The sequence below is a fragment of the Ascaphus truei genome, chromosome 5 (assembly GCF_040206685.1).
Source record: "Ascaphus truei isolate aAscTru1 chromosome 5, aAscTru1.hap1, whole genome shotgun sequence".
NCBI classification, from domain to species: Eukaryota; Metazoa; Chordata; class Amphibia; order Anura; family Ascaphidae; genus Ascaphus; species Ascaphus truei.
The window spans coordinates 148,174,849-148,187,584 of NC_134487.1; the positions used below are offsets into that span (position 1 = coordinate 148,174,849).

General features: G+C 42.2%; 1 protein-coding gene across 3 annotated transcripts in view; it reads right to left on the bottom strand.

Moving 5' to 3' along the window:
* The window catches only part of RBM27 (RNA binding motif protein 27), an 80,214-nt gene that overhangs the window by 12,467 nt on the left and 55,011 nt on the right, over nt 1-12,736 (bottom strand). For 2 of the 3 annotated variants that reach the window (XM_075601034.1, XM_075601032.1), the window contains exons 13-18: nt 10,261-10,401; nt 6,021-6,143; nt 5,260-5,334; nt 4,778-4,933; nt 4,129-4,233; nt 634-825 (exon numbers count right to left, since the gene is read on the bottom strand). In XM_075601034.1, the coding sequence (XP_075457149.1) occupies nt 634-825; nt 4,129-4,233; nt 4,778-4,933; nt 5,260-5,334; nt 6,021-6,143; nt 10,261-10,401 (792 nt within the window). The remainder of the gene's footprint in view (nt 1-633; nt 826-4,128; nt 4,234-4,777; nt 4,934-5,259; nt 5,335-6,020; nt 6,144-10,260; nt 10,402-12,736) is intronic. The other variant, XM_075601033.1, reaches the window with a different exon arrangement.

Below are 12,736 nucleotides of genomic sequence, written 5' to 3' on the forward strand. Positions count from 1 at the left end.
AAGTCCACAATACAATAAGAAATATTAAGCATTTAGTGTAGGTACCAGCTGAAATGAAGTTTACCTTGATGGGGTTAGCAGGTGTAATCATTATTTGATCAAAAGATGCAACTAAAGGACCTTTGTTATATGACTTGGGATCAAAATTGAGAATTTCAGTAATAAATTGCACGCCAATTTGTAGGTGTGCAGGGTTTGTTTTCAATAAATGTATAGCCAATGCCTTTTCCCTAGCTGCATACTTCAAGGTATTGCATTATATAGTGTTACTGATGCATTCCAGTACAGGTGTAGGTTTGAGCTACCCTAATTCTGTTCTGCTAAATACTTCTTTAAAGCACTATGTCCTATCATTACCAAATAGAGCTTCTCACAAGCAGAGTCTAAAAAGACATCACAAGAAGTGTTAACAACTGGGCAGAAGAGCGAGATGCAAAACACTGAACATGGCAGCACAGAGGAAAAAGTGCTATCATTTAGGTTGATTTGTTTATTGACATTTAGGCCTTTCTAGATAGAACACAAAAAAGTGAACACTTCATAAAATCATTCAGATTAAAAAGTACGTCATAATTGGGGTGTCGCCCATTTTAAAGGAGATTAGGTATGGACCTAAATGTGTTACAGACTTACAGCAAAATGCTGGAGCAACTCATCTTTCTCCTTCTCGACAAATCCAACAACAGCTATGGTTTTGGGCCGATGATCTACAACCATATGATTTAATGAGCCCCTTCCCCTTGCACCGCGTCCCCTTCCTCGACCCCTGCTTTGGGTGGGTACCGTCTTCCCTCGGCCTGCAGGCAGGATCCCCAGGCGAGCAGCCTAGGGGGGGAAAAAAAACAGCATGTCATCACAGTGTATTTGCTGGTAGACGGTTATAGAATGCATGGAGCGCGTGAATGTACTCGTCACTAGGCGGAAACTACTCACAGTAGCACTACATTTTTCCATTTACAATATGAATTACCCTTTTTAAAAAAAAATTTACATTAAGACTCGCACCTTCCTATTTTTACATAAGAAATCTTGCTTCAAGCTTAAAGACAAAGCTCTTTGGACTGTATTTGATAATGTTTAATGAAGAGATTTTTTTTTAACCTAGCACAGCACCTCTACTGTTCTTTAAGCCCCTGTGATCACTAGTCAATCATTTTGTGATTATGCTACAAAATGGTGTTGTATTCCTTACGGGAGTTGGGCACAGATAAATATTTCAGAATGTTGTAATTATGCAACTGTTGGGAAAGCTGCATCAGCCTGAACCGAATAAAGATCAAAATAAAAAGGTCGCTCGTTAACAGAAAACTCCCGCACATTACACAAAGCTGGATAAGCAGAAGATTTGATAAAGGCTAAAGGGGCAGTGAATGTCTAACAATTATACAGGCAATTGTGAATGCTCAATAAGCCAGTAGTGTTGCATCTTTTGTTAGGATGGTTTTTTGCAACTTAACAGGGTTCTAAATATCCAACATCTGAAACATACTGTACAAATGTTTTGCAGATTTCAACTGTGTCTGTGTGAGTGGTGTGATAATTATGGTTTTATCAAAAATTAGAAGGAAAAGTGTATTTATTAACACCTATACCCTCTAGCTAGAAGCTCATTTGTTGTAGCACTCTATTAGACCTCCCAGTAAAGAAATCCGATGTATAGGAACTTACAATTACAGATGGAAAGAGATTCAAACTATATTTTCCAAACACTGGCAAATTCTAAAATAAGATACTGATCTTACGGAGGTTTTGAAGGACACTCCGAGCATTACTAGCAGACGTTCAGCTAATCTTTATGATGGTCTAGTGCATAGCCATTTCCAAAGGCAAAGCAAACCTACGTGGTTACAACTTCCTATAAAGGGTATGTTTCAATGCAAAACTTGTCAATACATAAAACCAGCAAAAACATTTCATAATAGTGATATGACATGAATGTATGACATCAGACAATATATAAATTGTAAGTCAATTAATGTAGTATATTTAATAACATGTACATGTGGACAAAGATATGTGGGAAAGACAATTAGAGAGTTCAGACGGAGGGTTCTAGAGCATGTAAATTCAGTCATCAATGAACTAGATACCCCAGTGGCCCGTCACGTGAACCAATTCCATCATAGGGACGTTAAATGCCTTTCATTTATAGGCATAGAACACCTTAGAAATAACATACGAGGTGGCAATATTGACAATCGGCTGCTTAAATGTGAAGCAGAGTGGATTTATAAATTAAAAACTCTTTATCCATGTGGCCTAAATGAAGGCTTTACCTACACCCCCTTTATTTAAATATCTATCAACGAATCAAAAGTACATCTATTTCATCCCACAGCATGTACACCTTTTTAAGTATATTTGATCATTATAGCATATTGTGATTTGTCTGAACATATTGACAAATTTAGATCATGGCTTTACATTGTATTAATGTATCACCTCGTGGTTTTACTATGCATTACAATATGTCATTCTCTCCCTTTAAGGTATCTCCTTTGCCCTATTTGAAAGCATGCTTCTCAGCACATAACTAACTCTGTATAGATTAGCCTGAATAATGTTTTATGCCTCCGGTTTGCAGTTTGAGTTTATCAAGCCTCTCCTGCCATTAGTAACTGGTACCCTACTCGATACTTACCCCTCCTTTTTATTTATTTTACATTTTTCTGTGTTTAATGTAATGTTTGCACCCTCAGTGGCAGTTAGAGGCTTCTATTACGTGATTACAAGCGCTTATACTTATGCGCATTTTCATTGGTGACTGGTTGCTATGTCAACCAGAGACGCTATAAATTACCAGACCTCCCTCCACTGTCACTCATTCGCCCCTGACGAACCTCCGTGTAGGTGGGAAACGCGTAGGGCGTCCAGCGTAGTGACGTCGCTTGGAAGGTGCCGTGCAGTGTTACAAACTGGTAACATGCATCTCTCTTGATCTTGGTTACACACAAGAAACTGGCGGCGTGCCAATTATTGCCGTCTGTATTTGACATTACGCTTGCTGCCTGTGTTATGTGTTTATTAGCTGCTGTGAGCTGTCTGTTGCACTTATATGTAGCACCTCTGTGTGCATTTGTAACTCAGATGTTAGCTTAACATTCATTGTGATTGCGGGTGCTCTAGACTGTCATGATATTAGAGAATCTGATTGCAGATAATCTGCGGCTTGTTTGTTCTATGTATTAGCACTGACAAATCACGCATTGCACAATAGGTGGTCTGTTTCACTTATGGCCATGTTTCTCCTAGTTAAAAACATTTATTTTATCGGCTGCACAGCAGCATCCTTTATGTGCATTGTCTGATTCAGTCACTGGTTATATACACCTACTAGTGTATATTATTACATTATTGTTACTGCAAAATTGTTGTCACACACGGAATTAATCCACATACCACCAACCCACGATTGTGTAAAGTCCATCACGTTAATTTAAGTGAGTGAGATCCCACCCTATATTGATTGATATAGACAGTTATATACCTATTTCTGTGATCTTTACAGGCACTGTTCTATCATCTTTTGTATTTATCAGTATAGGTACTAGTGTTGGACTTTACTTCATAGCGATCATGGGTTGGTTTGATCGGTATGCTGTGTTAGTGACTGCATTTTGATACATTGCACACTTATTGTGTCACATTTCCAGACAGCATAGAGATATCTTACCTCCTTGTATCTGGGTTTTTTTGGGTTGTCCCAAGCGTGTATCAACTTACATTAATAAGGATAACGCTGATTTGGTTTCACACTCAACCCCTACCCCACCACTGTAAAATTTATATGAATATTGTATTCTTGTATGTCTATATTTGTTGACTTTATTTTATGTGAGACTTAATAAAAGTTATATTTTAACTGTCCCAGGAGTGCTACAACAAATGAGCTTGTAGCTAGAGGGTATAGGTGTTAAATACACTTTTCCTTCTAATTTTTGATAAAACTATCATATATAGCTCATCGTATGCACCCAATGCCAATCTAGGCATTTGTGGACAAATTCATATCCCATCCACACCTTCCTAATAATTAGAGAGCAGTATATGTCACTTGTGTTGTTGTGTGATAATTATGCAAGTACGAAATAAGATAAAAAGATGCACAAAAATCAGTGACTGCCTTACCTCAACCTGCAACTGATTAAGCTTTTTCCTCAACTCTGTTGTATCTTCCCCTGAGGTCAGTCGCTTGTGGAAGTCCATCTCTGCATCCAAGAGCTCCTTTTGGGCCTTTAACCACAGAAAAAAAAGGGAGTTATCTGAAAGTGCATTGAGCCATTGTACACCTTGCATAGAGAAAGAAAAAAAAAAAAAGAAAGAAGAATACATATCCCCAGGCCTTATGGCCCCCTGCATTTGGGACACCATGTTACACCTGTTTATTTAAAACAGTTGGTCCGTCAGTACTACAAATTCTGTAATAAGGAATGTAATTTCTAAACCATGTGTGCAAATTATCTTTCATTTCAAACTCCTGTAAATCATTGAAGCCCAAAACTATGCTTGCAATGCTTTAGCATTATCTGCTACTACAGCGAGTCCAGCCCTGGTGAAGAAAATGTACGGCGACATTAGCACTCGTGGACTGTAAAATATTTCAAGGCGTCGTTGACTGGTCCTTTGACTGGACCTCTCCGGTAAACTATACAAAAGTCGAAACATTTCAAATGGTCTTCACCGTATCTGTAGAAATATTGTAAAATTATCTACCTCAAAGCTCTGCTTTTAGTTTAATGGGCAACAAGATGCAAACAGACATTGCTATGTTGCATACCTCGGTCTTAGATTTCACCTTTGATGGTGTAGACAGTGTTTTCAATTCATCATTCAACTGAGAGATCTTTTCATTGAGTTCTTTCAGTGTTTTCATAATCTCATTTCTTTCCTCCGCTTTCATGGATTTGTTTTTTTCCAGTCGAGATATCAACATCTATAAAATGGGTTAGCATCATCAGGTTGTGTTTACAAGGCATAAACATACGTCTTAAAACCAGTGCGGACAGAAGACATAACCCGGACAGTAAAATGCCATGTGGTAGTTTCAGCTCAAAACTCGACGTGTGTCCATCTAGTACAACCTTTGCTATATGCAAATTGAATATTTACCCTATATTTATAGTTGTATTAATCTAAACGAAGGCAAAAGAGCTCCTCTGTGCAATATTAGCCAATGAGGTCTCAAGGAAAAAGAAAATAGGACAACCACCAAAAGAATCACAGGCATAGAAACTATACAATACGATTATCTAGTCTTACCTTCTGATATTCAATTTGCTTTTCTAACATCTCCTGTTTTTTTTTCCTCATATCCTGCTGGAGCTTTAGTGCTTCCTGTACAATGAATTAAAGATACGAGAAAAGCAACAAAGAGTTAAAATGCCTCAGCTTTGTAATGTATAAACAGAGTCTTTTAGATGATACCCCCAAAATGAGAAGAAAAAAATAGAATCATCACAAAAAAAACCTTGATTTAATAGACCTATAAAATCATCTTTATGTCTATGGGGCAACAAAATCGGTTGCAGTGTTATAGCAAAGCACTTGGTAATAATACTATAGATACCCACAAGTGTACACAAAGAATTACAAGAGAACAATGCTATTAGACAATACAAGAGAGCATAATACTGTGGCTGGTTAAAATAAATTAAGTCCGTGCAGTGCCACGCAACATCCTATTTAAAAAAAAAAAAAAAAAAACACATACAATTGTTAACATTTTCATTCTGCACCTAAAGTATATTTAAAAAAAATAAAAACACCTTGGAAATTTAACTCCATAGGGCCCACTGTGTAGGGATTCCTCTCCCCTATAACCACATTTTCAAACACCCTTTATTTATAGTTTTGCTAAATGAGCATCAAGCATCAGTGGCTATTTTGAGGGACTACGTCTTTGAGTGTAGTCCCATATCAAAACGTTGCAGAGTGGGCAGCACTGCTGATTTAGATCTTCAGTAAGATCATATAAAGCTATCCACCAACACAGAAAAATCATATTAGTCAAGTCAGCATACCTGCTTCTTCTTATGAGCGTCTTGCACATCAACCGCTTTTGATCCTGCTGTAGGTTTATTGGCAGTCTTTAAGCTTGGGGAACTGTAAACCATTTTTGAATGACTCGTGGAAGGTGGCAATGTCTGGAATAAAAAAAAAAGTCAAAGATGACAACCTTGAATGGATTGAATGTCGACATAGATATTTGTCTTATTAGTTCTCGTTCACCATGCAATATAGGCCAATGCTTTTGGTCAGTCTCAAATGCTAGTCTACCATACATCATTAATATGAATGAATGATTTTATAAAGTGCCATTCATGTACATAGCGCTTCACATAAGTAATACATGTGATAAATCATATAAACAACAAATAATACAAACACAATGGGAAGAAATGGTTTCAGACATGAGTGACATTAAATTGTATGCTCTTCGGGCAGGGACTCCTTTTCCTAAATAAGTAGGAGGAACGTACCGAGACAATAGGAAGGTGTTCTGGTAAGTGCATCTGCAAGGGGCCAAGGTTCAAGTACGAGGTGTAAAGTATCAGCCACGGAGCAACTCCTATGCTTTCTTAAGGAGATGGGTTTTAAGATGGGTCTTAAAGGTGGATAGAGAGGGCGCTAGTCAGATATTGAGGGGAAGGGCATTCCAGATGTGTGGGGCAGTCGGCGAGAAATGTTTAAAGCGAGAGAGGGCATTAGACACCGCAGAACGCAAGAGTCTGGATGGTGTATAGCGGGAAATTAGGGCGGAGATGTAAGGAGGGGCAGAAGAGTGTAAAGCTTTAAAAGCTTAATTTGATAGGAAGCCAAGAGAGTGATTTCAGCAAGGGAGACGCCGAGACAGATTTAGGAAAGAGTAGAGTGATTCTGGCAGCAGTGTTAAGGATAGATTGTAGGGAAGGCAGGTAGGCCGGACAGCAGGAGGTTACAGTAATCGAGACGAGAGAAAATGAGAGCCTATGTCAGAGTTTTAGCATTCGAGCAACAGAGGAAAGGGCGTATCTTTGTAACATTGCAGAGGAAAAAACGACATGATTTAGCTACCTTATGAATGTGAGAATGGGAGGGGAGTAGAGTGTGAAACCTAGGCCACGTGCTTGCGCTACTGGGTGGATGATAGTACTTCCAACAGTAACTCTAGGAGCTCTTTTTTTTGCCATGTTACTTTTAAGTCAGCGGAGGGCCGTCCAGGATGAGATAGCAGAGAGACATTTAGAAACTTTGGTCTGTACAGCAGGTGTAAGGTCAGGGGTTGAAAAGTACATTTGGGTGTCATCAGCATAGAGGTGATATTTGAACCCAAGAGATGTGATTACACACACTCTCTCCAGGTGACCTAAAGAGATTGAGGTCCCAGGACAGAGCCCTGGGGTACCCCCACTGAGATCAACAGAGGAGGTGTTGGCAAAAAGACATTGAAATTACACAAGATCCAGGATAGAGCTTTGCTATGAATACCAAGAGTATGGAGAATGTGAAGGAGAAGAAGAGGGTGGTATCAAATACTTCAGAGAGATCGAGTAATAGCAGAGTGTAATGACCTTTATCTTTGGCAGCATAGAAGTCATTAGTTATTTTAGTGAGGGCTGTATCAGTGGAGTGAGCAGTGCGGAAGCCAGATTGTAGAGGGTGTAGGAGAGAATAAGAGGTGAGAAAATGGAGCAAGCGAGAGAAGTCAAGACGTTCAAGGAGTTTAGATGTAAAAGGCAGTAGGGAGACAGGACGATAGTTAAAAACGGCAAGTTTGATCATACCTGTCTTTCTGAGTAATGGTAGAACTGGAGTAGAGAGAGGGATTACAAATGTGTGCGAGTGTAGGGATTACAGTAGGAGCAAGAGGTTTTATGGGATGGGAGGGAATGGGTTCAAGAGGGTAGGTGGTAGAGGTAGAAAAAGAGATCACACAGGAAGGTTTTTGGTCAAGCGAATATTTGATGCTAGTCTGGAAATGTGACTTATTACAAAACTCATTACCAAAAAGAGTTTTTAATTCATCTAAATGAATAAAATCTACATTTAAAAATATTTAAAACATATAAAGTCCACTTAATCAGATGTCATATTTAACCTTCTTTTATATCAATTGTAGCAGGGTAATTGAATCAGTCCTTCTAGAAACCAGACTTCAACATTAAAATATTAACTAACCTAGAACCAAGACCAAGTAGATATATCTAAGCTATAGTGGCGAGAAAAAGTTTTTGAACGCCAATGATAAATACTGAAATTCCATGATAACCTTCTTGAACCAAAACCAAAAAGTCCTTACTTAAATATCCAATATGGTTTATATTAACCAACAAAATACAATAGTAATGCTGCACACCATAAGCTAATAACAAATACTTGCTGTTACCGGTGCTCCTGGTCCAGAGGAGTCACTGTCAGTGAAAAAACTCCAAAGTAAGCAAAAATTGAAGGTTCAGGGCACTGCGGATTTTTCAAAGAATTTATTATCTAATAGCACATTAGATAATAAATTCTTTGAAAAATCCGCAGTTCCCTGAACCTTCAATTTTTGCTTATATAATAACCAACTGCATGTCTTTTGAAACATGATATATGATTTAGATAAGCAATGATAAGTTAGAAGTCGGGGTATGTACAAAAGTGAAACCCTTTTTTTAATCAGCTAAATTAAAGGGAATAATTAGAATCAGGTGTTTAAATAATTAGGTAGATCTTCAGGGGTGAGTTTAAAGATGAGGTGAGGGGTGAGCTTGGTCTAAACCAAGTGTGCGCAAACTTGGGGGCGCGAGAATTGTTATTGGGGGTGGGGGGGGGGTGAAACGCTTAAAGATGGTCCGCGCTCTTCCCCCAAAGCATTTAAATTAAATGACGGGACCATGCAAAGCTCCGGCAAGTTCCCTTACCATGACTCAGAATGCTTCGGGTGACGCGTCGCCACGGCAGCAAATGACGCAGCGGGTCACGAGACATGTTATGGGGTGGCAGGGGGGGGGGAGGGGGAGAAGAGCAGGCAGGGGGCACAGAGCAAACGTTTGCGCGCCCCTTGTCTAAAAGGTGCGTGAAAACATTATGCCATGATCAACTTAAATCCTTCAGGAGATCAGAAAAGCAGTTATTGATGCTCATCAGTCTAGAAAGGGTTACAAAACAATTCCTAAAGACTTGGGGCTCCACCAATCCACTGTCAGACAGTGTCTACAAATGGAGAGAGAGTTCTAGACCAAAACAGTCACTCTACCCAGGAGCGGTCATCCTACCAAAATTTCTCCAAGAATAAACTAACAAAATCATCCAAGAAGTCACAAAGAACCCCACAGTAACATCCAAGGATCTACAGGCCACTCTCGACTTGGCTAATGTGAGTGTTCATGACAACTGCAAGAAAAAGACTAAACAAGAATGCTGTTCATGGAAGAATAGCCAGGAGAATACCACTGCTCTCTAAAAAGAACATTGCTGCCTGACTGAAGTTCACCAAAGAACACATAGGTGATCCACAACACTTCTAAAACAATGTTCTCTTGATAGACAAGTCAAAGGTAAAACTTTTTGGCCTCAATGAGAAGCAATGTTTGGTGAAAACCAAACACCAAGTTCGAACAGAAGAACCTCATCCAAACCGTCAAACATGGTTGGTGGTGGGTGTGATGTTTGGGGGCTGCTTTGCGGCCGGAGGACCTGGACGGTATGCCATCATTGACACAACCATGAATTCTGCATTGTACCAGAAGATTCTAGAGGAGAATGTCAGACCATTCGTCCATGAGCTGACACGAAAGTGGGTCATGCAGCAAGTCAATGATCCTAAACATACAAGCAGATCTACAATAGAATGGCTGCAGAAGGAGAAATTCCAAGTTTTAGAGTGGCCTAGACAAATCAAGACCTAAACCCCATTGAAATGTTGTGGCAGGACCGGAGGCGAGCTGTCCGTGCAAGGAATCCTTTCTGTAAAAAGGAATTGGCCAAAATGCCTCAATACCGATGAGACTGACCAGCAGTTAGAGGAAACGCTTAGTTGAAGTCATTGCTGCTCAAAGGGGTGCCACCAGGTACTGAATCTAAACGATTCACATAACTTTTCAGAGATGGATGCTGAATCATTTGTGGATAAATAAAATGTTGAAAAAGTATGTTTTTGTGTCATTTGTTTGAGAAGGTTATCTTTATTTTTAGCACTTATATTAGGATCGAATAACATTTTAGTTCTCAAACATGTACACATGCAATGGGGTTCACAAACTCTCGCCACTGTATATTCCATTTGCTGCATATACACACCTGAGTTTCCTCTCCTGTGCTAACCTGGTTTAATACCAGATGTGTTGTATCTGCTTGGTTGATGCTGGGTGGTGCAAGACGATGCTTTGCTGGGAATTTGTTTAGGACATAGGAGCCCTGGCTCAGTGGTTTAGGCATCATCTACACATACAGTATAAAGATAGAAATCAATAAAAATACACAAGCCCAGTACTAGTATGTACTGTATATTCTGTCATATTTGAAACTATGCACTAGTAAAAGTTTATAATTCAAAATGTGCAAAAACAATAAATACATTTGAAACCGTTGTTAAAATAGGCATTTCATTTTCATAAATATTGATATGCAGTACAGGGTTTCAGAAGATCCCTGCCCAAAAGCGTCACCAAAATGCACTATAATAAGCATGATGTGTTATACCGATTGACACACATTTACCCTGGAGAATTGTTGTGCGATTTATTGAAGGAATTTTTTTTTTTTATAAAATCGCCCCTGAACTCCTAGGCTAATCATATCATCACAAAGCCCTTTTAGAGTTCCTGCCAAACCTCCCAGCACTCAAAAAGCTTGTATGGACCTTCAACATCTGTACAAGTAGCACTGTAAATGCCACAGCTTCAATCTCAATATATATGTACTTTTATTTTTAAAACTTGCCCTTTTGAGAAGTGTATCCAAGTTTTTCCATACAAGATTTTACATAGGTCTGATGCTTTACAGCAGGCCTGCACAACTCGTAAAGCGAGAAGGGCCGAACTGCTCCAAGGAAAAAAAAATTGGGCCGCACGGGTAAAATCATCATCATCATAATCATCATCCTCATATCTCCCCCAGAACCCCTCACTATCAACCTTTGCGATACTCCCCATCTATCTCTCAGACCCCCATCTCCCCCTCACCCACACACATAATACTCCCTCTCCACATCAAACACACAATACTCCCCTGCACACCACACACATCCCACCCCCCTGCACCTCACATCCTTCTCCCCCCCTGCACCTCACACCACTCTCCCCCCCTGCACCTCACACCACTCTCCCCCCCTGCACCTCACACCACTCTCCCCCCCTGCACCTCACACCACTCTCCCCCCCTGCACCTCACACCACTCTCCCCCCCTGCACCTCACACCACTCTCCCCCCTGCACCTCACACCACTTTCCCCCCTGCACCTCACACCACTCTCCCCCCTGCACCTCACACCACTCTTCCCCCTGCACCTCACACCACTCTCCCCCCCCTGCACCACACACCACTCTTCCCCCCTGCACCACACACCACTCTCTCCCTTTGCACCTCACATCACTCTCTCCGCTTGCACCTCACATCACTCTCTCCGCTTGCACCTCACATCACTCTCCCCCCCTGCACCTCACACCACTCTCCCCCCCTGCACCTCACACCACTTTCCCCCCCTGCACCTCACACCACTCTTCCCCCTGCACCTCACACCACTCTCCCCCCTGCACCTCACACCACTCTCCCCCATGCACCTCACACCACTCTCCCCCATGCACCTCACACCACTCTCCCCCCTGCACCTCACACCTCTCCCCCCCTGCACCACACACCACTCTTCCCCCCTGCACCACACACCACTCTCTCCCCTTGCACCTCACATCACTCTCTCCCTTTGCACCTCACATCACTCTCTCCGCTTGCACCTCACATCACTCTCCCCCCCCTGCACCACACATCACTCTCCCCCCCCTGCACCTCACATCACTCTCTCCATTTGCACCTCACACCACTCTCTCCCCCTGCACCTCCAATCACCCCTGCACCTCACATCACCACCCCTGCACCTCACATCACCCCTCCTGCACCTCACATCACCCCTCCTGCACCTCACATCACCCCTCCTGCACCTCACATCACCCCTCCTGCACCTCACATCACCCCTCCTGCACCTCACATCACCCCTCCTGCACCTCACATCACCCCTCCTGCACCTCACATCACCCCTCCTGCACCTCACCTCCCCCCTCCTGCACATCACATCCCCTGCACCTCACCCCCCTGCACCTCCAATCACCCCCCTGCACCTCCAATCACCCCCCTGCACCTCAAATCACACGCCTGCACCTCCAATCACCCCTGCACCTCACCTCCCCCCTCCTGCACATCACATCCCCTGCACCTCACCCCCTGCACCTCCAATCACCCCCCTGCACCTCCAATCACCCTCCTGCACCTCCAATCACCCCCCTGCACCTCCAATCACCCCTGCACCTCCAATCACCCCTGCACCTCCAATCACCCCTGCACCTCCAATCACCCCTGCACCTCACCCCCTGCACCTCACCCCCTGCACCTCACCTCCCCCCTCCTGCACATCACATCCCCTGCACCTCACCCCCTGCACCTCCTATCATCCCCTGCACCTCACATCACCCCTGCACCTCACATCACCCCTGCACCTCACATCACCCCTGCACCTCACATCACCCCTGCACCTCACATCACCCCTGCACCTCACATCACCCCT